The 26,869-nt window shown below is 44.4% G+C and overlaps 1 protein-coding gene across 1 annotated transcript in view; it reads right to left on the minus strand.

Moving 5' to 3' along the window:
• The window catches only part of cars2 (cysteinyl-tRNA synthetase 2, mitochondrial), a 72,441-nt gene that overhangs the window by 30,280 nt on the left and 15,292 nt on the right, over positions 1 to 26,869 (minus strand). The window contains exons 3-9 of the mRNA XM_078205249.1: positions 21,093 to 21,210; positions 20,936 to 21,007; positions 12,550 to 12,655; positions 9,611 to 9,694; positions 9,049 to 9,178; positions 6,804 to 6,937; positions 2,224 to 2,291 (exon numbers count right to left, since the gene is read on the minus strand). Coding sequence (XP_078061375.1) covers positions 2,224 to 2,291; positions 6,804 to 6,937; positions 9,049 to 9,178; positions 9,611 to 9,694; positions 12,550 to 12,655; positions 20,936 to 21,007; positions 21,093 to 21,210 — 712 coding nt within the window. The remainder of the gene's footprint in view (positions 1 to 2,223; positions 2,292 to 6,803; positions 6,938 to 9,048; positions 9,179 to 9,610; positions 9,695 to 12,549; positions 12,656 to 20,935; positions 21,008 to 21,092; positions 21,211 to 26,869) is intronic.

Here is a 26,869-nt window from a genome sequence, read left to right on the forward strand (position 1 = left end):
GCATAAGGTTAAATCTCACGGGATCCAGGGTGAGGTATCTAAATGGATACAAAATTGGCTTCTTGACAGAAGCCAGATGGTGGTTGTAGAGAATTGTTTTTCAAACTGGAGGCCTCACCAGCGGTGTGCCTCAGGGATCAGTGCTGGATCCACTGTTATTTGTCATTTATATTAATGATTTGGATGGGAATATAGGAGGCATGGTTCGTAAGTTTGCAGATGACACTAAGATTGGTGGCATAGCGGACAGTGAAGAAAGTTATCTCCAATTGCAATGGGATCTTGATCAATTGGGCCAGTGGGCTGACGAATGGCAGATGGAGTTTAATTTAAACAAATGCGAGGTGATGCATTTTCGTAGATTGAACCAGGGCAGGACTTACTCAGTTAATGGTAGGGCGTTGGGGAGAGTTACAGAACAAAGAGATCTAGGGGTACATGTTCATAGCTCCTTGAAAGTGGAGTCACAGGTGGACAGAGTGGTGAAGAAGGCATTTGGCATGCTTGGTTTCATCGGTGAGAACATTGAATACAGGAGTTGGGACGTCTTGTTGAAGTTGTACAAGACATTGGTAAGGCCACACTTGGAATACTGTGTGCAATTCTGGTCACCCTATTATAGAAAGGATATTATTAAACTAGAAAGAGTGCAGAAAAGATTTACTGGGATGCTACTGGGACTTGATGGATTGAGTTATAAGGAGAGGCTGGATAGACTGGGACTTTTTTCTCTGGAGCATAGGAGGCTGAGGGGTGATCTTATAGAGATATAAAATAGTGAGGGGCACAGATCAGCGAGATAGTCAACATCTTTTCCCAAAGGTAGGGGAGTCTAAAACTAGAGGGCATAGGTTTAAGGTGAGAGGGGAGAGATACAAAAGTATCCAGAGGGGCAATTTTTTTCACACAGGGGGTTGCGAGTGTCTGGAACAAGCTGCCAGAGGTAGTAGTAGAGGCGGGTACAATTTTGTCTTTTAAAAAGCATTTAGATAGTTACATGGGTACAATGTGTACAGAGGGATATGGGCCAAATGCGGGCAATTGGGATTAGTTTAGGGATTTTTTTTTTTTAAAAGGGCAGCATGGACAGGTTGGGCCGAAGGGTCTGTTTCCAAGCTGTAAACCTCTATGACTAAATCCTCTTCAGAATTTTAAAGACAATTCTGAGGTTAGCCCTCAGCCTTCTCTGTTCTAGAATAAAAACCCCAGGCTGTTCAGTCTCTCTCATGATTTCTTCTGTCCTGTGGAGGATGAACACAGCATACATGTCAGCTTTCAGCAGTAATGCTGTTATTTTCCAATACTGAAGGAACAGCTATTAAAAGCTCACGGAGTAACCATCACCCAGGGTCACAGAATTTATTTCATACAATGGCTCTAAGCTATAATCTTTTGAAATTTTAGTGCACTTTATTACCGCTGTGACCTTTGGGCAATAACATACTTGTACAGATGCAGTCAACATTTATAGAATCATAGAATGGTTACAGCATAGGAGGAGATCATTCCACCCATTGTGTCCATGCCAACTCACTGTAAGAGTTACTCAGCTAGATTCCAGGAAGCTTCTTTTTCTCAAATTGGTCAGACTGATCTGAAAGCTTGATGGCATCAGCACATTGGATAGCACTGTTTATTTATCAATTGGTCCGAACAGTAGGAGACTGGCTGCATTGCTCTTCAGCAAGTCTACCAGAGGTTATTGTGTAAAGCTGTTTGCTTGAAACAAGAGTGAGTTGGAGAGTCAAGACTAAACTCATTCAGCCACCACACCTGCAGCCCACTGTACAAAATAACCTGCAATCTTTCAGTCCCAGGTTAGAATAAGTATATTGGTTTCCTTCATCCAGTTAACAGTTGGTGATGGAAGACCCTGGTCAAATGTATTCTTCGCCTGTGCTCCAGATACTCTGAAAACTATATTCCAGTAGGGAATGTCTGAAGGACATCCAAATGGGAAACACAAGGCCACAAGAGCTTTTCCTGTTGGAATGTGGACAACCTGCATTGCTGGTCCTAACTGCCCCAAAGCTAATATGAGCTAATCAATTGGTAAAGAACGACACTCACCCATAGTTCTGAGTAAGGGTGCAGGTACTCTTCCTGCCAAGCTTTAGTGAACCTGTTAGATTTTTATGGCAGCCTAACAGCTTTCATTGGAAAAAATGTTTTTTAAAGGAACAGTGGGAACAGTAAGCAGGTGGGATACAAGTGGATAGTTACCTTAATTGTGATGTAATTTTTCAAAGATTTTGACATTTTTTCTTCACTTCCTTTCAAATGCAAATGCCCTGAAGAAAAGAAATGCTAACAAGATAAAAGCTCATGGTGTAGGGGGTAACATATTAGCCTGCATTGAAGATTGTCTGGCTGGCAGAAAAGGGAGAGCATGCATAAATAGGTCAGATAGATCGAACAGTAGCAAATGGATTCTAACCCTGAGAAATGGGGGGCTAATAAGACAAGGGAATACACAGTGAACAATCGGACGCTAGGAAGTATAGAGGACCAAAGAGACCTTGGGGTGCATGTCCATAGATCTCTGAAGACAGCAGGACAGATAGATAAGGTGGTTAAGAAAACATATGGGATACTTGTCTTTATTGGCTGAGGCACAGAATATCAGAAGGAGGCGGCTATGGTGGAGCTGTATATAACTGTTAGGCCACAGCTAAAGTACTGTGCGCCATTCTGGTTGCCACATTGCAGGAAAGATGAGATTGCACAGCACCTCATGCTGCCTGGGCTGGAGCATTGAGACCGGATAGGCTGGAGCTGTTTTCCTTCGGACAGAGAAGGCTGAAGGGGACCTGATAGAGGTGAACAAAATTATGGGAAACACAGATAGGGCGGATAGGAAGGAACTTTTCCCCTTAATAGAGGGGCCAAAAACTAGGGGGCATAGATTTAAGGTAAGGGGCAGGAGATTTAGAGGGGATTTGAGGAAAATCTTTTTCACCCAGCGGGTGTTGAGAATCTGGAACTCACTGCCTGGAAGAATGGGAGCAGCGAGAACCCTCACATTTAAGCAGCATTTAAATGAGCACTTGAAAGGCCACAGCAAATAAGGCTATGGAAAATGCGATTAGAATAGATAAGTTCTTGATGGTTGGCACAGACATGAAGGGCAGCTTTTTGTGCTGTATAATTCTATCAATATGGAACTAGGGGGGCAGTATTTTCACATTAGGGGTCACCCTTACCTGACAGAGATGAGGAGAATTTTTTCTTCAGATGGTTGTATGAATTTGGAACTCTTTGCCTCAGAATGATGTGGGAGCGGGTCACTGAATATTTTTAAGGCAGAGGTTGGGTAACATAGAAACGTAGAACAGTACAGCACAGTACAGGCCCTTCGGCACTCGATGTTGTGCTGAGCTTTGTCCGAAACCAAGATCAAGCTATCCCACTCCCTATCATCCTGGTGTGCTCCATGTGCCTATCCAATAACCGCTTGAAAGTCCATAAAGTGTCCGACTCCAGTATCACAGCAGGCAGTCCATTCCACACCCCAACCACTCTCTGAGTAAAGAACCTACCTCGGACATCCCTCCTATATCTCCCACCATGAACCATATAGTTATGCCCCTAGTAACATCTACATCCACCCGAGGAAATAGTCTCTGATCGTCCACTCTATCTATCCCCCTCATCATTTTATAAACCTCTATTAAGTCGCCTCTCAACCTCCTCCGCTCTAAAGAGAAAAGCCCTAGCTCCCTCAACCTTTCCTCATAAGACCTACCCTCCAAACCAGGCAGCATCCTGGTAAATCTCCTCTGCACTCTTTCCAGCGCTTCCACATCCTTCTTATAGTGAGGTGACCAGAACTGCACACAATATTCCAAATGTGGTCTCACCAAGGTCCTGTACAGTTGCAACATAACCCCACAGCTCTTAAACTCAATCCCCCTGTTAATAAACGCTAACACACTGTAGGCCTTCTTCACGGCTCTATCCACTTGAGTGGCAACCTTCAGAGATCTGTGGATATGAACCCCAAGATCTCTCTGTCCCTCCACATTCCTCAGAACCCTACCGTTGACCCTGTAATCCGCATTCAAATTTGTCCTACCAAAATGAATCACCTCGCACTTATCAGGGTTAAACTCCATCTGCCATTTTTCGGCCCAGCTCTGCATCCTATCAATTCTCTTTGCAGCCTACAACAGCCCTCCACCTCATCCACTACTCCACCAATCTTGGTGTCATCAGAAAATTTACTGACCCACCCTTCAGCCCCCTCCTCCAAGTCATTGATAAAAATCACAAATAGCAGAGGACCCAGCACTGATCCCTGTGGTACACCGCTGGTAACTGGTCTCCAGTCTGAAAATTTTCCATCCACCACCACCCTCTGTCTTCTATGAGATATGATGTGGAGATGCCGGCGTTGAACTGGGGTGAACACAGTAAGAGTTTAAACAACACCAGGTTAAAGTCCAACAGGTTTATTTGGTCGCAAATACCATTAGCTTTCAGAGCGCTGCTCCTTCGTCAGATGGAGTGGAAATGTGCTCTCAAACAGTGCACAGAGACACAACATCAAGTTACAGAATACTGATTAGAATACGAATCCCTACAACCAGCCAGATCTTAAAGATACAGACAATGTGGGTGGAGGGAGCAATGTGGGTGGAGGGAGCACCTGTGCTTAATGCTCCCTCCACCCACATTATCTGTATCTTTAAGATCTGGCTGGTTGTAGGGATTCACATTCTAATCAGTATTCTGCAACTTGATTTTTGTGTCTCTGTGCCCTGTTTGAGAGCACATTTCCACTCTATCTGACGAAGGAGCAGCGCTCCGAAAGCGAACGGTATTTGCTACCAAATAAACCTGTTGGACTTTAACCTGGTGTTGTTTAAACTCTTACTGTGTTCTATGAGATAGCCAGTTACTTATCCAATCGGCCAACTTTCCCTCTATCCCACACCTCCTTACTTTCTTCATGAGCCGACCATGGGGGACCTTATCAAACGCCTTACTAAAATCCATGATTTTATGTAATGCCATGTAAGGGAATCAAAGGTCACTGGGGTAGCTGGGGAATGTGGAACTCAACATAAACAGATCAGCCATGATCTTATTGAATGGTAAAGCAGCCATGAGGGGCCGAATGGCCTTCTTCTATTTCATATGTTTGCATACAAGATAAAGATGTGCTTTCTCCACTGCTGAAGTCAAGCAGGGCTGAAGTTAGTCTTTGGAGGTAGTGTGAAATGGGCGATGATAGATCTGCCATCCATTTTACACTGCAGCCCTTTCCTTTACCTTCACCTTTCATAGAAAAGACCAGCCTGAATGTAAAAGAGGCAGCCAGTTCAATAGCACCTGCTTCCTGTTACTGTCAAAGACCAATTTCAAACCCCCAGCCACTGGCCCTGATCTCTGTGTAATCACTCAACAGAAAAAGGGGAAGATAGAAGAAACACTTTCAGAAAAGGTCATTGGGATGTGGAATGCATGGCCACAAATGATGAAAATTAAAGGCCGCATTCAGTAAGTATAGATAATTACTGAAAGAATAAAAACAGAAAGAAGTACAACACAGGAACAGGCCCCTCGGCCCTCCAAGCCTGTGCCGAGCACGATGCCCTAACTAAACTAAAAGCCTTCTGTCCCTACTTGGACCGTATCCCTCTATTTCCTCTCTCAGGACACACCCATCCAGATGCCTCTTAAATGTTGCTAATGTGCCTGCTTCCACCACCTCCTCTGGCAGCGCGTTCCAGGCACCGACCACTCTGCGTAAAGAACCTCCCCCGCACATCACCCTTAAACTTTCCTCCTCTCACCTTGAACCTGTGCCCCCTTGTAATTGACACGTATAATGTAGAATAAACGGTCTGGAGAGAAAGCAGGGGTATGGGACAGGTCATCTCATGAAAGGCCAAAGTTAAGGACAGGGAAGAGGGAACAGATTAGTTAAAAATGTCTAGATTCCCTGGTTAAATACAAATAAATGATAGCAGAGACATAAATCTAGCTAAACAAAATAAGTGTTTTAAAGCTTCATATTAATGGTTCCACTACTGCGCAATGAGTTAGCAGAACTACTGGAACTAAAAACCTTCGGCCTACAGAATTCCAATTTCACAAATCAAAAACTAAAAAGCTTGGATTGTTGCCTCTTAATGGAAATTCAAGAATTACAAACTCAAATCAAGAGACTCAACATGCTGACAGTTTAAGCAGCTAAACAAATCCCTCTGCCAGCAAACAATTCGCTGTTGTTGATGAAATGCTCTCAAAAAACGTAACACCATCTTAACAGGGGTTACGATGCACTGCAGGGCTTGCAGTCAATTACATTCATTCTGCTCATTACTAAACCACAAAACAACTTTCCTCATCGCGAGGCTGAAAGCTCGTTTCCCAATGAGGCCAATTAATAAATGGCCACTGTATACACTTCATCTTTTACAATCGAGAGACTTGGAGGAGAACTGAACAAGCGAACATCCAAACTACACAGGGATTTTGATCCAGACTGGAAGTTGGTTATTATGATGTCTCTGTTTACAAATCATTTAGAAACATAATGGAGAAGATTTCCAATTACATACTCTGTGTTTTGCATCTTTCCCTCCAGAGGACATACTACGAAACTGCATAATAAAAATTGATGATCAGAAAATTACATAGATTACCAGATAGATCATCCCTCGCAATAGAAAAATTACACTATATTTTACTACTAAACACTCAAGTATCAACAACTCATTAATACTATCTAACATTGGTTACTGTCTTACTTTGAATTCCAGCTGTCCTTTCTCCAATGCCCAACAAATACATACCTGAGTGTAAAAAGTAGTTGCCCCATTGTTCACACTTGTGGTAAGACTCACATTGAGCAATCTCGTTCTCGTGATGGGGAAAGGCCAGGTCTATTCCACCCGAATGGATGTCCAGTTTATTTCCAAAAACAGAGCTGGAAATGGCACACAGTTAAGCTCGCCATTTGTTACAATGCAAAGTGTAAAACTATCTTCTTCGTCAAATCAGCACACTGCAATAATAAAGGGTTTTGGACAAGCCTACGAGTGAGCAATACTAGTGTCTACCAGGGAGTTAACTAGAAATAAAATAAAATATGTAATAATCAAAAATAGATGGGATGGTGACTCAGTCTGGCAACATCTTAATTTTAAAATTCCCACCTTTGTCCTCCATTGCCCTGCCCCCCCCCACCCCCCCAACCACCATCTTAAAAGCCTGATAACCTTTCAAGATCTCAACACTCCTCCAATCCAAACATCTTGCGCATCCATGATTTCTATCACTCCACCACTGACGGCCGTGCCTTCAGCTGTCTGGACCTTAAGCTCTGGAATTCTCTTCCTAAATCTCTCTACATCTCTCTCTTTCTTTAAAATGCTTCTTGAAACGTAGCTCATTGACTAAGCTTTAGGTCACCTTTCCTAATGTTTCTTTCTGTGGTCCCATGTCAAATCATAGAATCATATAGTGCAGAAGAGGCCCTCCGGCCCATCGAGTCCACACCAACACATTAGAAACATCTGAATGCCCACCTGATCCCATCTGCCAGCCCTTGGCCCATAGCCCTGAATGTTATGATGTGCCAAGTGCTCATCCAGATACTTTTTAAAGGATGTGAGGCAACCCACCTCCACCACCCTCCCAGACAGCACATTCCAGACCGTCACCACCCTCTGGGTAAAAAAGCTTTTCTTCATATTTCCCCTAAACCTCCTGCCCCTCACCTTGAACCTATGCCCCTCGTGACTGACCCTTCAACTAAGGGGAACAGCTGCTCCCTATTCACTCTGTCCATGTCTCTCATAATCTTGTACACCTCGATCAGGTCGCCCCTCAGTCCTCTCTGCTCCAACAAAAACAACCCAAGCCTATCCAACCTCTCTTCATAACTTAAATGTTCCATCCCAGGCAGCATCCTGGTGAATCTCCTCTGCACTCCCTCCAGTGCAATCACATCCTTCCTATAATGTGGCGACCAGAACTGCACACAGTACTCCAGTACTCACTAAAGTTCTATACAACTCCAACATGACTTTCCTGCTTTTGTAATCTATGCCTCGATTGATAAAGGCAAGCGTCCCACATGCCTTTTTCACCACCCTACTAACATGCCCTTCTGCTTTCAGAGATCTGTGGACAAACGCGCCAAGGTCCCTTTGTTCCACAGAACTTCTGAGTGTCCTACCATTCATTGAATACTTTTTTGTTAAATTACTCCTTCAAAGTGTATCACCTCACACTTCTCAGGGATAAATTCCATCTGCCACTTATCCGCCCATTTGACCATTCCATCTATATCTTCTTGTAGCCCAAGACACTCCGCCTCACTGTTAACCACCCAGCCAATCTTTGTGTCATCCACAAACTTACTAATCCTACCCCCCACATAGTCATCAATGTCATTTACATAAATTCGAAATAATAAGGGGGCCCAACACAGATCCCAGTGGTACGTCACTGGACACTGGCTTCCAGTCACTAAAGCAACCTTCTGTCTCCTATAAGTGAGCCAATTTTGAATCCACTTTATCAAATCACCCTGTATCCCATGTGAACTTACCTTCTTTACAAGTCTTCCATGTGGAACCTTGTCAAAGACTTTGCTGAAATCCATATAAACTACATCGACTGCACTACTCTCATCTACACACCTGGTCACCTCTTCAAAAAATCATTTTGGATACCACTCCTTGGGATATTTTACTATATTAAAGGTGCTTTATAAATGCAAGCTGCTGTTGTTGAGTGACAGCATGCAAAAACACAGGTGCAGAAAGGCAAAAAAAAACTGGTTTTGGCCAAAAATCAACCCATGGCAACAAAATTATTCCACCTTCACTCCTTTAATACCAGCACGAGGACTCTCCATACAGGAATATATGGTCAAAGAACTATCAGAGAAAATGCTATTGTTATCAGATCAGCTGAGCATTATAGTTAAATAGGTCCTCATTAATGTGATTCTGCTTTCAGAACAGTGCAAGTCCCAGGTCAACTTCTGTCAAGTTACGTACAGTTCAACAAGAAATACAAGCCACGAACCTTGCGACTGTTGAACACTCAATGTGCCAACCAGGTCGACCCTTACCCCAGGGGGACACCCAAGATGGCTCATGTAGTTTTGACGCTTTCCACAGGGCAAAGTCTCTGACATGCCTTTTATCACCAGCATCTAGCAATAAAGGATTAGCAAATCAAACATTTGAAATACTTTTGCGTTTTAACACATCAAAATATTATGGAGGGGGATTTCTCCCAAATAGTTTACTTATACCCAATCTCCACAGCATCCCGCCTCCCAACCACCACCACTGAACTGAAACATTTATTTTATCTTTATTTTAAATATACCTGTTTGGCCATTTAACCACGTGTTATTTTGTCATTTTCTGAGATGACCAGGGAGAATGGGGACAGCACATTACCACAATTTAGGGACAATTGTCGAACTGACTGACACTGACCCTTACGTTGCAGGGATTAAAGGCATAGCTTCCAGCCTGAGACCCAGTCTACCCACAGAAACTCAGGCCATGACCTCCAGAAAAATGTTAATGGTAACAACCCAAACAGTGAAGTAGTTAATAAAACTGTAAATACATACTTGTTTCTCCAACACGGTCAGCACACATCCCAACGAATTTCCCATACCGACCACCAATAGACTGGATGTCAAAATATACATTTCCTGAAAAGTTTCAGAAAAAGCAAGTGTTTTGCTTAATAAATAAAAACCTATGTTCTGAAATCAAACCAGGTTTGCATAAGAATTTATTTGTAAGTCGTAAGATTAATACCTCATTTATACCAGGACTAAGTGATACTGAACTACATACAGTTGCTGAAATCACTGTGAATCACAGAATGATATAGCACATGTGGAGGCCATTTGGCCCATCATAGAGTCATAGAGGTTTACAGCATGGAAACAGGCCCTTCGGCCCAACTTGTCCATGCCGCCCTTATTTTTTAAACCCCCAAGCTAATCCCAATTGCCCGCATTTGTCCCATATCCCTCTATACCCATCGTACCCATGTAACTATCTAAATGCTTTTTAAAAGATAAAATTGTACCCACCTCTACTACTACCTCTGGCAGCTTGTTCCAGACACTCGTCATCCTCTGTGTGAAAAAATTGCCCCTCTGGACACTTTTGTATCTCTCTCCTCTCACCTTAAACCTATGCCCTCTAGTTTTAGACTCCCCTACCTTTGGGAAAAGATATTGACTATCTACCTTGTCTATGCCCCTCATTATTTTATAGACCTCTATAAGGTCACCCCTCAGCCTCCGACGCTCCAGAGAAAAAAGTCCCAGTCTATCCAGCCTCTCCTTATAACTCAAACCATCAAGTCCCGGTAGCATCCTAGTAAATATTTTCTGCACTCTTTCTAGTTTAATAATATCCTTTCTATAATAGGGTGACCAGAATTGCACACAGTATTCCAAGTCTGGCCTTACCAATGTCTTGGACAACTTTAACAAGACGCCCCAACTCCTGTATTCAATGTTCTGACCAATGAAACCAAGCATGCTGAATGCCTTCTTCACCACTCTGTCCACCTGTGACTCCACTTTCAAGGAGCTATGAACATGTACCCCTAGATCTCTTTGTTCTGTAACTCTCCCCAACACCCTACCATTAACTGAGTAAATCCTGCCCTGGTTCAATCTACCAAAATGCATCACCTCGCATTTGTCTAAAATAAACTCCATCTGCCATTCGTCAGCCCACTGGCTAGCTCTTTGAAATAGTTATCATATTAGTTCCATTCCCCTTACTCTTTCCCCATAACCCTGCAATATTTTTCTTCCTCTAGTATAGAAAGTCCAATTCCTTTCTAAGAGTTACAATTGAATCTTTTGCCACTGTCCCTGTCGCCAACACATTCTTAATCATAACAATCACTGTATTAAAATAATTCTAACGTCCCCCTGGTTTTTTGCAAATTATTCTAAATCTATATCCTCCTATTACTAACCATCCTGCCAATGGAAACAGTTTCTCCCCCTCTATTAAAACTTTCATTATTTACTTCTATTAAATCTCCCCTCAAAAATGAGAGTTATTGTTACTATATTCTTTGGAACAAATTAAACTAACTTGGCTTCAATTTTCTGAGTAACACTGAAATGTTAAATTGTATTTATTTTCAAAACAGGCTACTTCCACATGGTGAAATGGTCCTGGAATAAGCTCCCCCACCGCCCCACTTAAACCACACAGTCGCACCAACGCGTCTGTTACGGTCCCATTGGAAACCAATAATATTTTAAAAAGAAAGTTATGCCCACAACACCAAGAGAAAGAAAATTGCTGGACAAGATTACACTTTTTATAACGTTTACTGTGACAAACCAACTTAGAATCAACTTAATTCAAAGAACTAATTAAAAGCAAAGGATATTTCAAATAAAAAGTAAATTTAATTTTAAATAGTTGATATAAGAAAGATATACCTCACGTAGTTATCATGCTTCACATAATAAAGTACTTGCATTACTTCCTGCACAAATGTCTAGGGGATTTTCACAGTAACTTCATTACAGTGTGAATGTAAGCCTACTTGTGACTAATAAATAAACTTTACTCTTTACTTTACTTTAATGTCAGACCAGGAGAATTCTCATAGGCTTTCCAACTCGGTCTCCACCATGTAGAATCTCTCATTGCCCACTCTATTAGTCACATCCACCATAGCTGTATTCCATCCAAAGTCCCTGACATTGACAAGTCGTACATCTCCAAACTCCCTATCATGACAGAGCTGATGGTGCAGAATCCCCAGACGCTGCTTTCTCTGAACCCTTTAAATGGTCCAGTGGGTTATTGGAACACTGAACCAGCAGCCATGGGTCTTGTCCAATCCACAATCCTTTGTCCTTCCAGTCTTCAGCCCTCTGCTCTTTCTAACTGTATAACACACAGTATCTGCACTATTCTCAGAGGCTTGCTTCAATGCTGTTCACTCAGAAAATACTTCCATTCAAATAGGAGAGCATTTTGCTTCTTTTTTCTCATCCAAATTCTCAGTGTGGTCTGATCTGTCAAACAAAAAAAAACGCTCCATTCAGAGAGAACTTTGCTTCCTTCCTCTTTACACAAATTCTCAGTGTGTTCTTAACTCCCAAACAGAAATCTCAGGCTAAAACCCAATCCCACTGGAATTTTCTTTCTTATTTACTCTTTGCCTCTTAGCTGTTCATCCCCTTACCATCCCCCAAGTCACAGAGGCACTTCTTGGAACCTAATTATATTGCAATCAAAAAACCAATGAACCCTCTTTTAGAATACAACTTTTGTCTGAAAGGGACCCAGCACCTGGCTCATCATAGTCACATGCAAAATTTTATTTTAATAGACATCAAATAAGATTGCCAGTCAGTCTAAAAGGTCCAGGATTAATTTAAGGATGGGCTGTGAGTTGACTAAAGTTGTATTTCCATGAACTAAAATGAACATTTTGTCTCCATAAGGTTAAAAATTCCTTTTATTAATAAAAGCACAGCTGACACTCTCTGATGGGACTGCACAAACTCACCTGTCGAAGTAGAATAGGCATGACCATTGTGAATGATTCTTTCTATAAATGCCACAATCTGAGGAATGTTATCGGTCACTCGCATGTAAACTGTAGGTGGAAGAACCTACAGAAACAACAATGAAAACACTATTCAGGATTTGATGAACCCAAGTTCCTACTTTGACTCACAAATAAAACTATGATGTTTTGGGGAGGGGAATAATTAGACACCAAAGGATCATTCAAACCCAAAATTAACTTTTTCACATATTTAAATAGCTTAATGCAGAGGCAGGTTCAGAAATATCTCTGCAGTATAATTTCTATGACTTTCTACAATAAATTACTGCCCTCTCTTGTGTTCTGTCTGCATAACAGAAGTACAGGGTATGTAATTAAATATTACAGGTACTCGAGCTGAAAACAACTCCAAAATAGACCAGATTACATCAAATCTACAATTTTGAAAACCTTTACAATCATCTATGACACGAGCCCTTCTAACAAGTCCAACAAGCTTTCTTTAAAAATAAAAAGTAATTGTTGAACTCAGTGGGATAGATATTGACTTTCTGCAATAGTAGAAGCTAGGTGACAGCAAATTGGCAATGGAAATAAAAACAGGAGAGGTATAAAACAGGGTTGCCATCACAGAGTCACAATCATCCTGCCTTATGGAGGACATGAGGCTTGTGTCCTCAGTATTACATTCGATGGCAGAATCACTGCCCACCAATACACAGGATAGAGTATCTGGGCTATCGGAGGGCTCAAAATAGATGAAGACCATCAGGATGGCAGAATGATATTACCCCTCCTATAAACATTGACAGGAAATTTCTATTCTCCCAAAATATGGGGTCTTCGCAATGTCCAAATAACAATGTATGGAAGTGTGTGATGTGATATATTTTGGTAGGAAAAACAGGGAGAAACAATCTAAACAAAAGTATATGATGCTAATTGGGTACAGGAACAGAGACACCCTGGGGAATATCTGCATAAATTGTTGAGGTAACAGGGCAGTTTGAGAAAGTGGATCCTGGGCTTTATAAATAGAGGCAAGAGCACAAAAGCAAGGGAGTTATAATGAACCTTTATGAAACACAGGTTCCGCTTTAACTGCTGGATTATGTCTGAACCATAGAATCCCTACAGTGCAGAAAAAGACCATTCAGCCCATCGAGTCTGCTCTGACAACAATCCTACCCAGGCCCTATCCCCATAAACCAACATATTTACCCTGCTAATCCCTCTAACCTACGCATTCCAAGACACTAAGGGGCAATTTAGCATGGCCAATGCACCTAACCCGCACATCTTTTGGACTGTAGGAGGAAACCGGAGCACCCGGAGGAAACCCACGCAGACACGGGGAGAACATGCAAATTCCACACACACACAGTGACCCAAGCTGAGAATCGAACCTGGGTCCCTAATACTGTGAGGCAGCAGTGCTAACCACTGTGCCACTGCACCGTGTTTTAGGAAGGATGGGAAGGCATTGGAGAGGGTTCAGAAATGCTATACGAGAATGGTTCCAGGGAGGAGGGTTAGTTATGAGGATAGATTGCCAAAACTGAGGATGTTCTCCTTAGCGCAGAGAAAGTTGAGGAGAGATTTGATCAAACATTCAAAATCACAAGGGGACTAAGCAGATTAACTGGGGAGAAACTGTTTCCACTGGTGAAGAGGTGGAGAATCAGAGAACACAGGTTTAATGTATTTGGCAAAAGAACCAATGGCAAATGAGGAATTTTTCTTTCTGTGCAGGAAGTGGTTAGGATTTGAAATGCGCTAAGAATGAGACAGAGAAAGATAAAAATCAGGGTTTTGAAAGGGAATTGGGTAATTATCTGAAGAGAAAACATCTGCAGAGATATTGGAAAGAGGTGGGAGACTGGCCTAGCTGAGCTGCTGTGACAGGGAACCAAAACGGACACCATAAGTCGAAAAGCTATTCTTTTGTCCTTTAATGATTCATTGATTCTACGACTTTTTTTAAAAAAGCACTGTAAAAGTTCAGTTGCTGTCGGCAGCTATGGCTACTGCCCTCACTCATTTCTGTGGATAGCACTTTTCAGTACTTACTTTTGATTTTGAAATTTTCTAGCATAGGTGTCCTAAAACCTTTCCCTTGAAAGCACTTGATTCTGCTTAGTTTGAACCCCACGACTGTCAGGAAAAGCAGCAAATGACATTGAAAGTGAACTCTCGGAGGGGCAGTACCAAGAGTACTGCATTGTTGGAACAAAGAACAAAGAAAATTACAGCACAGGAACAGGCCCTTCGGCCCTCTACGCCTGCACCGACCATGCTGCCCGACTTAACTAAACCCCCTATCCTTCCGGGGACCATATCCCTCTATTCATGTACTTGTCAAGACGCCCCTTAAAAGTCACTCCCGCATCCGCTTCCACTACCTCCCCCGGCAACGAGTTCCAGGCACCCACTACTCTCTGTGTAAAAAATCTGCCTCGTACATCTCCTTTAAACCTTGCCCCTCGCACCTTAAACCTGTGCCCCCTAGTAATTGACTCTACCACCCTGGGAAAAAGCTTCTGACTATCTACTCTGTCCATGCCCCTCATAATCTTGTAGACTTCTATCAGGTCGCCCCTCAACCTCCGTTGCTCCAGTGAGAACAAACCAAGTCTCTCCAACCTCTCCTCATAGCTAATGCCCTCCATACCAGGCAACATCCTGGTAAATCTTTTCTGTACCCTCTCCAAAGCCTCCACATCCTTCTGGTAGTGTGGCGACCAGTATTGAACACTATATTCCAAGTGCGGCCTAACTAAGGTTCTATAAAACTGCAACATGACTTGCAAATTTTTAAACTCAATATCCCGGCCGATGAAGGCAAGCATGCAAAGAAGGCAAGGAAGTGCCGTCTTTTAGGAAAGGTGCTGAACTGAGGCCTCATGCCCCCTTAGGTGAGTTTTAAAGATCCCACAAAAGATTTCAAAAAAGAGCAAAGAAGTCCCTTACCCTATTGTGGCCAATATTTATGCTTCAGAATATCTGATCATTGGATACAAAACTAGCTCGGTCAAAGAAGACAGAGGGTAGCAGTGGAAGGGTGTGTTTCTTAATGGAGGGCCATGACAAGTGGTGTTCCTCAGGGATCAGTGCTAGGACCTTTGCTGTTTGTAACATATACAAATGATTTGGAGAAAAATGTAACTGGATTGATTAGTAAGTTTGCGGACGACACAAAGGTTGATGGATTTGCGGATAGCAATGAGGACCATCAGAGGATACAGCAGGATATAGATCAGTTGGAGACTTGGGCGGAGAGATGGCAGATGGAGTTTAATCCGGACAAATGTGAGGTAATGCATTTTGGAAGGTCTAATACAGATAGGAAATATACAGTAAATGGCAGAACCCTTAAGAGTATTGAAAGGCAAAGGGATCTGGGTGTACAGGTACACAGGTCACTAAGTGGCAATACAGGTGGAGAAGGTAGTCAAGAAGGCATACGGCATGCTTGCCTTCATCGACCAGGGTATTGAGTTTAAAAATTGGCAAGTCATGTTGCAGCTTTATAGAACCTTAGTTAGGCCGCACCTGGAATATAGTGTTCAATTCTGGTCGCCACACTACCAGAAGGATGTGGAGGCTTTGGAGAGGGTACAGAAAAGATTTACCAGGATGTTGCCTGGTATGGAGGGCATTAGCTATGAGGAGAGGTTGGAGAAACTTGGTTTGTTCTCACTGGAGCGACGGAGGTTGAGGGGAGACCTGATAGAAGTCTACAAGATTATGAGAGGCATGGACAGAGTGGATAGTCAGAAGCTTTTTCCCAGGATGGAAGAGTCAATTACTAGGGGGCATAGGTTTAAGGTGCAAGGTTTAAAGGAGATATACAAGGCAGATTTTTTTACACAGAGAGTAGTGGGTGCCTGGAACTCGTTGCTGGGGGAGGTAGTGGAAGCGGATACGGTAATGACTTTTAAGGGGCGCCTTGACAAGTACGTGAATCGGATGGGAATAGAGGGATATGGTCCCCGGAAGGGTAGGGGGTTTTAGTTAAGTCGGGCAGCATGGTCGATGCAGGCTTGGAGGGCTGAAGGGCCTGTTCCTGTGCTGTAATTTCTTTGTTCGTTCATTATCTCACTGCTCTGTGTGGGAGCTTGCTGTGCACAAACTGGTTGCCATATTTCCTACATTACATCAGTTTAAAATTGCTTCATTGGCTGCAATGGCTTTGGGACATCCTGAGGTTGTGAAAGGTGTTCCAGAAATGGAAGTTAATTTTTTCTTTAAACCTAACACTTCTAACGATTCACAGCACAAATCTTTCCTAACTCCTATCTGAGTCAAGGCTTGGGTTCATTCCCTCCCTTTTCAGTCAATATGCCAGCTGCTAAGCTTTAATAAGGCTGGAGGCCAACTGAAAATTTCAAGACTTGGATTGTTAGATTTCTGTTAGGCAAAAGTGTTGAGACTTATGGAAACAAGGCAGGCAGCTGGAGTTAAGATTCAGATCAATCAGCCTTGTCAGGGATCCTGCAAAGACTGTGGGCCCTGACAGTATTCTGGCAATAGTACTGAAGACCTGTGCTCCAAAACTTGCTGTGCCCTAGCCAAGCTGTTCCAATGCAGCTACAACTGGCATCTATCAGCAATGTGGAAAATTGCCCAGGTATGTCCTGTACAAACAAAACAGGATAAATCCAAACCAGCCAATTACCCCTCCCCATCAGTCTACTCTCAATCATCAGTGAAGTGATGGGGCCATTAACAGAGCTATCAAGTGGCATCTGCTTAGCAATAACCTGCTCAGTGACGCCCAGTTTGGGTTCTGCCAGGGTCACTCAGCTCCTGACCTCATTACAGCCTTAGTACAAACATGGACAAAAGAGCTGAATTCCAGAGGTGAGGTGAGAGTGACAGCCCCTGACATCAATGCAGCATTTGACCGAGTGTGGCATCAAGGAGCCCCAGCAAAACTGGAGTCAATTGAATCAGGGGGAACTCTCTCCACTGGTTGGAGTCATACATGGCACAAAGGAAGATGGGGCGGCACGGTAGCACAGTGGTTAGCACTGCTGCTTCACAGCTTCAGGGACCTGGGTTCGATTCCCGGCTTGGGTCACTGTCTGTGTGGAGTTTGCACATTCTCCTCGTGTCTGCGTGGGTTTTCTCCGGGTGCTCCGGTTTCCTCCCACAGTCCAAAGATGTGCGGGTTAGGTTGATTGGCCATTCTAAATTGCCCTTAGTGTCCTGAGATGTGTAGGTTAGAGGGATTAGTGGGTAACTATGTAGGGATATGGGGCTAGGGCCTGGGTGGGATTGTGGTCGGTGCAGACTCGATGGGCTAAATGGCCTCTTTCTGTACTGTAGGGATTCTATGATTTCTATGGTTGTGGTTGTTGTAGGTCAATCATCTCAGTTCAAGGACATCACTACAGGAGTCCCTCAGGGGAGTGTCCTCGACCCAACCATCTTCAGCCGCTTCATTCAGCAATGACCTTCCTTCCACCATAAGGTCAGAAGTGAGGATGTTCACTGATGACTGCACAATGTTCAGCACCATTCGCGACTCCTCAGATACTGAAGCAGCAAGACCTGAACAATATTCAGGTTTGGGCTGACAAATGGCAATTAACAATTGTGCCACACAAGTGCCAGGCAATGACCATTTCCAGCGAGAGAATCTAAATATCGCCCCTTGACATTCAATGGCATTACCATTGCTGAATCCCCCACTATCAACATCCTGGGGAATACCAGTGACCAGAAACTAATCTGGAACAGCCATGTAAATACTGTGGTTACAAGAGCAAGTCAGAAGAAAAGAATACTGCGGAGAGTAACTCACCTCCTTACTCCCCAAAGCCTGACCAGCATCTACAAGGCACAGGTCAGGAATGTGGTGGAAAACTCTCCACTAGCCTAGATGAATGCAGCTTGAACAACACTCAAGACGTTTGACACCATTAGGACAAAGCAACCCGCTTGATTAGCAAACGGTCACTCCTTCCACTGGTTGCAGCAGAATACAAGATGCACTGCAAGAACTCACCAAGGCTCCTCAGACAGCACCTTCCAAACCTACAGACCACCACCATATAGAGCAGTGGTTCCCAAATGGTGCGGCACGCCACACTGGTGCGGCAAGAGAGGATGGCAAGTGTGGCGGGAAGATTCAAGGACAATCAAAGAAACATTTAAACAAGGATTAGATATTTTTCCAAAGTGATTGTTTTATACTTTCTGGATGTCCCACGATCATATTATAAAGTAGTTGCGTTCGATGTTATGAATCAAGCACTGCTAGGAGTTTTTTTTTGTTTTTGAATGTATTTCTTATCAATAAAAAATTTGGTGTGGCACGAGCAAATTTTTATTCCGAAAGTGCGGCCCAGTGAAAAAAGTTTGGGAACCACTGATATAGAGGGACAAGGGTAGCATATACATGGGAATACAACCACCTGGAAATTCCCCTCTAAACCACCCACCATTCTGACTTGGAAATATACCACTGTTCCTTCACTGTCACTGGATCAAGATCCTGGAATTCCCTCCCTTACAGCACAGCGGATGTACCTACACCACACTGACTGCAGCAGTTCAAGAAGGCAGCTCAGCACTTCGTTCTCAAGGGCAATCAGAGATGGGCAATAAATACTGGCCCAGCCAGTGACGCCCACATCCCACGAACACATTTTTAAAATCCATGATCTAACCAAATGACAGAAGAGGCTTGAGGGCCCGAATGGCCTGTGATATATTATTCTATGTCTCCTGCTCTTGCTGGCAATCATCTTCTCCCAATTCATCTCCTCCAGTGCCAGGATGCAATTACCGTAGCTGGGTTGTTGTATTTGTTACGAAACAATCACAGTAGTCATAGAGGTTTACAGCATGGAAACAGGCCCTTCAGCCCAACTTGTCCTTGCCGCCCATTTTTTTTTTTAAACCCCTAAGCTAATCCCAATTGCCCGTGTTTGGCCCATATCCCTCTATACCCATCGCACCCATGTTACAATCTAAATGCTTTTCAAAAGACAAAATTGTACCCGCCTCTACTACTACCTCTGGCAGCTTGTTCCAGACACTCACCACCCTCTGTGTGAAAAAATTGCTCACTCTGAACACTTTTGTATCTCTCCCCTCTCACCTTAAACCTATGCCCTCTAGTTTTAGACTCCCCTACCTTTGGGAAAAGATATTGACTATCGAGCTGATCTGTGCACCTCATTATTTTATAGACCTCTATAAGGTCACCCCTCAGCCTCCTACGTTCCAGAGAAAAAAGTCCCAGTCTATCCAACCTCTCCTTATAACTCAATCCATCAAGTTCCAGTAGCATCCTAGTAAATCTTTTCTGCACTCTTTCTAGTTTAATAATATCCTTTCTATAATAGGGTGACCAGAATTGCACACAGTATTCCAAGTGTGGCCTTACCAATGTCTTGTACAGCTTCAACAAGACATTCCAACTCCTCTATTCAATGTACTGACCGATGAAACCAAGCATGCCGAATGCCTTCTTCACCACTCTGTCCACTTGTGACTCCACTTTCAAGGAGCTATGAACCTGTACCCCTAGATCTCTTTGTTCTGTAACTCTCCCCAACGCCCTACCATTAACTGAGTAAGTCCTGCCCTGGTTCAATCTACCAAAATGCATCACCTTGCATTTGTCTAAATTAAACTCCATCTGCCATTCGTCAGCCCATTTTTACCAAAATGATTGGTAAATCATTTCAATGTGACTACTCCACTAACCAAGAAAACTTTGCAACCCAATTGTAAATTTTAATCATATAACATATCATTGAATTGTACAGCACAGAAGCAGGCAATTCAACCCACTCTTTGAAAGAGCTCGCCAATTAGTCCCACGCTCCTGTCCTTTTCCATAGTCCTGCAATTTTCTGTCAACTTTATCCAATTCCCCTTTTGAAAGCTACCACTGAACCTGCTTCCCGCCCTTTCAGACAACCACTTCCAGATCACGGCAACTCGCCGTGTAAAAGAAATCTCCCCATCTCCTCTCGGATTCTTTGCCAATGATCCAAAATGAATGCCCACCAATGGTTACCCACCCTTCTCCCAGTGGAAAGGAATGCTCCTTATTTACACTCTACTAGGTTAGATGCATTGACCTGAACAGGCACCGGAATGTGGCGACAAGGGGAATTTCACAGTAACTTCATTGCAGTGTTAATGTAAGCCTTACTTGTGACTGATAAATAAACTTTAAAAAACTTTAGCAACACCATTCATGATTTTAACACCTCTATTAAGTATTCCCTCAATCTTCACTGCTCTAAGGAGCTTCTCCAGTCTCTCCACATAACTAAAGCTGAATTAAAACGTTATGAATGGTTTGAAGTTACACAAACATATCTTCCTCGTTATAATTGCAAGGAAATATTAATTGTACCTTTAAGCTTGCCATATCTTGCTTGAAATCTTCTTCATACATGCGAGAAAGCATTGTAGTCGAAATATTATACTGAAACCCAGAAAATAATAGTTACCAAATATCAGTTTTGTGGTTTTGATTTAAATGCTTGCTGATAGACGATCATGTAATTTACCTCAGTGGCTCTTTGGATTATTTTATCATCAATATCTGTGATAACCATCACCATAATGACATCAATGCCAAAGATCTTGGTCAATATTCTTCTTAAGATGTCAAATCTAACATAGGAGCTAGAAAACAAAATAAAAAGGAGTGAATGAGAAAGCAGTTAGTAATATTTCCAATTTAAGGTGTGTGCAGTATGTGTGGGGTCAATTGTTTCTGGGTGCAGGGTCGCACCCTGGCTCTGAGTCTGGGTACCAGTGTAGGGTCTTGCTCAACAATCTATTTATCCCACAACCAAAACAGATTATCTGGGCATTGGCGCATAGCTACTTGTGTGATCTTGTTGTCCACAAATCAGCTGGCATGCTTCCCTACAGTACAACAATACGGAAGCTTCAAACTTACACAATTGGCTGGAGGCGTTTTGAGTTGCGAAAAGTGTTACATAAATGAAAGCCCTTTCATAAATATCACAATTGGCTCAAATCCAGTAGCCACTTAAAGGATAACATATCTTAATACCCCTTTGTGTAAAAAAAATCCTACTAACCTTCTCCTTTATTCTTCCAGTACTGTTTCTACATTTCACAGAATTGTTACAGTGCAGAAGGAGGCCATTCAGCCCATTGTGTCTGCACTGGCTCTCCAAAGGAGCATCATTGCTTAGCTCCATTCCCTTCCCTCTTCCTCGTACTCCTGCATATTGTTTCTATTCAAATAATCTTCCAATGCCCTCTTGAATGCCTTAATTGAACCTGCCTCCACCACACTTCCAGGCAGTGCATTCTAGAGCCCAGCCACTCATCGTATGAAAATGTTTTTTCTCACATCACATTTGCTTCTTTTGCAAATCATTTTAAATCTGTGCCTCTGGTTCTTGATCCTTTTCCGAGCAGGAACAGTTTCTCTCTGTTTACTCTGTCCAGCCCTCTTATGATTTTGAACATCTCTATCAAATCTCCTCTTAGCCTTCTTCTCTCCAAGGAGAACAGTCCCAACCTCTCCAATCTATCCTCATCACTAAAGTTTCTCACTCCTGTAATCATTCTTGTAAACCTTCTCTGCATTCTCTCCAATATGTTCCCATCCTTCAGTGTGGCTCCAAGAACTGTCCACAATATTCCAGCTGAGGTTCCTATTCCTAACTAGTGTCTTGTATAAATTCAGCGTAACCTCCTTAATCTTGTGAATTCCCTATTCTGTTACTAATACTTGAAGATGCTTCAATTACAATCAACTTCCAAAACAAAGACAAGTATGAATTCCCTTGAAGTGTTCTGATCAGGATTCCAGACTTCCAAAGTGCTTCAGACAGGACTGGAATAAGTCAAGCCGAGTTTTTACTAGAGATATCATGGTCTGATTGGTGAAGACTGCAGGCTCCAATTCCATGATTGTGTACATATCTTTAATAAGAAGAATGCTAGAGTGTAGCTGAGAATGTACAAATGTAATGGCATTTTATGTTCCAAACAGGACAAATCCTGGTTAAAGACGAAGAATCTGAAAACTAAGGGTACATTTGGACAAATTTAGAATTGAAGAGAATGACACCAAGGACCCAGGTTCGATTCTGGTCTTGGGTCACTGTTGTGTGGAGTTTGCACGTTCTCCCCGTGTCTGCGTGGGCTTCCTTTGGATGCTCTGGTTTCCTCCCACAGTCCAAAGATGTGCAGGTAGGACAGATTGGCCATGCTAAATTGCCCTTCAGTATCTAAAGATGTGTTGGTTAGGTGGATTAGCCTTGGGGAGCATGGGAATAGGGCAAAGGGTGGGACAGCTCACCCAAATTTTGGCACCAGTCCACAGATGTTGTGAAGTGAAGGATTCCACACGGTTGGCTGGGATTGCCAGACTCTCTTGTCCAGATTCCATCTAAATGTTTCAGGGTAATGACTACACAGATTGCACAAGGAGCAGGGCTGGTCAGGGCAGCGGACACACACAGAGCAGGGCTGGTCAGGGCAGCGGACACACACGGAGCACGGCTGGTCAGGGCAGCGGACACAGGGAGCAGGGCTGGTCAGGGCAGCGGACACACACGGAGCACGGCTGGTCAGGGCAGCGGACACACATGGAGCAGGGATGGCCAGGGCAGCGGTCACAGACGGAGCAGGGCTGGTCAGGGCAGCGGACACACATGGAGCAGGGATGGCCAGGGCAGCGGTCACAGACGGAGCAGGGCTGGTCAGGGCAGCGGACACACATGGAGCAGGGATGGTCAGGGCAGCAGACACAGGGAGCAAGGCTGGTCAGGGCAGCGGACACACATGGAACAGGGATGGTCAGGGCAGCGGTCACAGACGAAGCAGGGCTGGTCAGGGCAGCGGACACACACAGAGCAGGGCTGGTCAGGGCAGCAGACACAGGGAGCAAGGCTGGTCAGGGCAGCAGACACAGGGAGCAAGGCTGGTCAGGGCAGCGGACACAAGGAGCAGGGCTGGTCAGGGCAGCAGACACAGGGAGCAAGGCTGGTCAGGGCAGCGGACACGCACGGAGCAGGGATGGTCAGGGCAGCGGACACACACAGAGCAGGGCTGGTCAGGGCAGCGGACACACACAGAGCAGGGCTGGTCAGGGCAGCGGACACACACAGAGCAGGGCTGGTCAGGGCAGCGGACACACACAGAGCAGGGCTGGTCAGGGCAGCGGACACACACAGAGCAGGGCTGGTCAGGGCAGCAGACACAGGGAGCAAGGCTGGTCAGGGCAGCGGACACGCACGGAGCAGGGATGGTCAGGGCAGCGGTAACAACTACACAACTAGCACAGCTGGCTGTGAGAAAGAGGAGCAAAAATTAAATGTTCGAAAACCCCAAGCAATTTATTAAAATTTAAATTTGAGAATGAATTACAACAATCCAGCAGATGGAGCTCTAGAGAAGCCACAAGGCTGTAGGACAAAGTGTGAAAATTACATGAAAGTAGCGATCACAATGCCATGACTGGATAGCACAAGGAAATGCAAGTGTGGATATCTGAATATAGAATGCTCTGTAAAGAAATGTTTTTGACAGAATGCATGGCCAATGTCAGAATATTTATTAAAAAAGTGACTCCATTGTGACTGTATGTTTATACAGTAGTTTGTGTGATGGATTGAGGGCTGCATTCCAAGGCCCATTCCCAACCTATACTGCAGCAAAGTGTGCCAACACCAGCTTGTACTGTGAGGAAACGGGGTCTGGTGCACTCCAGTCGACACCCCTGTCACTGCACCCCCGTTAAAGCTCAGAGCCTGAGGGGAGGTAATGGGAAAAGACAATTTCTGTGTTTCTCTCAGCCTCTCACACCCTCCTGTCCCGCTCTGCTCCTTACTCGTCTTTCTCCCTGCCTTATTCCTTCCACATCCTCTCCTGGATTCAGTTATCCTCCATGCTCTATTCCCGATGATCTGTATACCATGCTAACCCAGATTCTTGTGTACAACATCACAAAAGAGCCTCTGGTCTGGATTAAAGGTCTTGTGCCTTGTACTCACTTCCTACTTGTTTTATTTACATTTGGTTGCACCTAGAAGTCGCATTCGCCAACCTTCGACAATTTTCAGCAGTTTCCCCACACACCCCCTTCATTACAGGAACTTCTCATTGGTCTATTCTATCTCAATATAATTCCTTTTTTGAATGAATAGATTTGAGAAAGGAGATAGGGAGAAGCTGTTCCCAATGGCAGGAGGGTTGGGAAGCTGAGGACACAGATTTTGACCCGTGATGTGATGAGAACCATTTTTACAAAGCGAGTGGTTAGAATCAGGGCTGCCGTGTCCGAGAGTGTGTGGGGGAGGCAGATTCAATCATGGATATCAGAATGGAACTGGATAAGCGGTTGGAAGGGATATGGCAAAAAGACAGAGGAGAGGAAGGAGCTGAGTAGCTCTTGCAAAGACACACAACGCCAAATGGCTTCTTTCTCTATTGTCCAATTCTGGGATTCTTTTAACCTTTGTCTGAAGGAGCAAAAAGCACTTTTATTGCATTAAATCTGCAGGAAAAGCAACCCATTGGATTTTTTATTTACTCAACATGGAAAGAAACCAGAGACAGCTTTGAATTATGTGTTTTAATAAATTGATTTACCGGTTATTTCCACTGCTTCAAGGTGGTCAAACTGAATGCAGACAAAACAACTGTTTCTGTTTTATTAATAAGTTAGTTCTGGGGAAACCAGGTTACCAAAAATAACAGTAGTTGCCCTGGATTTAATACTGGGGGAAATCCATCGGCTAAACGGTTGCTGTTTTTCAATTTAAAATGTTGGAGGAAGCTGGTATACTAAATGGCAATGTATATAACTAATAAATCTGTGTCAGCTGTGCTTTGACCATCTGAACCAGGAGGCCATAGATTCCAACCACTCATCCATACACACACCATCTATACTGACACTCCCAGTGCATTACCGAAGAAAGGCAACACTATCATTGGAGCAGTACAAAGGCAATAGAGTAGTGCCCTGTCAGAGGGTCAGTACTGAGGGAGTGCTGCACTGTCAGAGGGTCAGTACTGAGGGAGTGCTGCACTGTCAGAGGGTCAGTACTGAGGGAGTGCCGCACTGTCAGAGGATCAGTGCTGAGGGAGTGCCGCACTGTCAGAGGGTCAGTACTGAGGGAGTGCCGCACTGTCAGAGGATCAGTACTGAGGGAGTGCTGCACCGTCAGAGGGTCAGTACTGAGGGAGTGCCGCACTGTCAGAGGATCAGTACTGAGGGAGTGCTGCACCGTCAGAGGGTCAGTACTGAGGGAGTGCCGCACTGTCAGAGGGTCAGTACTGAGGGAGTGCCGCACTGTCAGAGGGTCAGTACTGAGGGAGTGCCGCACTGTCAGAGGGTCAGTGCTGAGGGAGTGCCGCACTGTCAGAGGGTCAGTACTGAGGGAGTGCCGCACCGTCAGAGGGTCAGTACTGAGGGAGTGCCGCATTGTCAGAGGATCAGTACTGAGGGAGTGCTGCACCGTCAGAGGGTCAGTACTGAGGGAGTGCCGCACTGTCAGAGGGTCAGTACTGAGGGAGTGCCGCACTGTCAGAGGGTCAGTACTGAGGGAGTGCCGCACTGCCAGAGGGTCAGTACTGAGGGAGTGCTGCACCGTCAGAGGGTCAGTACTGAGGGAGTGCCGCACTGTCAGAGGGTCAGTACTGAGGGAGTGCTGCACCGTCAGAGGGTCAGTACTGAGGGAGTGCTGCACTGTCAGAGGGTCAGTACTGAGGGAGTGCCGCACTGTCAGAGGGTCAGTACTGAGGGAGTGCCGCACTGCCAGAGGGTCAGTACTGAGGGAGTGCTGCACCGTCAGAGGGTCAGTACTGAGGGAGTGCCGCACTGTCAGAGGGTCAGTACTGAGGGAGTGCTGCACCGTCAGAGGGTCAGTACTGAGGGAGTGCTGCACTGTCAGAGGGTCAGTACTGAGGGAGTGCCGCACTGTCAGAGGGTCAGTACTGAGGGAGTGCCGCATTGTCAGAGGGTCAGTACTGAGGGAGTGCCGCACTGTCAGAGGGTCAGTATTGAGGGAGTGCTGCACTGCCAGAGGGACAGTACTGAGGGAGTGCCGCACTGTCAGAGGGTCAGTATTGAGGGAGTGGCGCACTGTCAGAGGGTCAGTACTGAGGGAGTGCCGCACTGTCAGAGGGTCAGTACTGAGGGAGTGCCACATTGTCAGAGGGTCAGTACTGAGGGAGTGCCGCACTGTTGGAGGTGTGCTCATTTGGATGGGACATTAAATTAAGGCCTCATCAATGTGCTCACGTGGCTGTTAAAAATTCCACCACATTTTTTTGAACTAGAACAGACTCA

The sequence above is a fragment of the Mustelus asterias genome, unplaced genomic scaffold (genome assembly GCF_964213995.1).
Source record: "Mustelus asterias unplaced genomic scaffold, sMusAst1.hap1.1 HAP1_SCAFFOLD_639, whole genome shotgun sequence".
Taxonomy (NCBI): domain Eukaryota; kingdom Metazoa; phylum Chordata; class Chondrichthyes; order Carcharhiniformes; family Triakidae; genus Mustelus; species Mustelus asterias.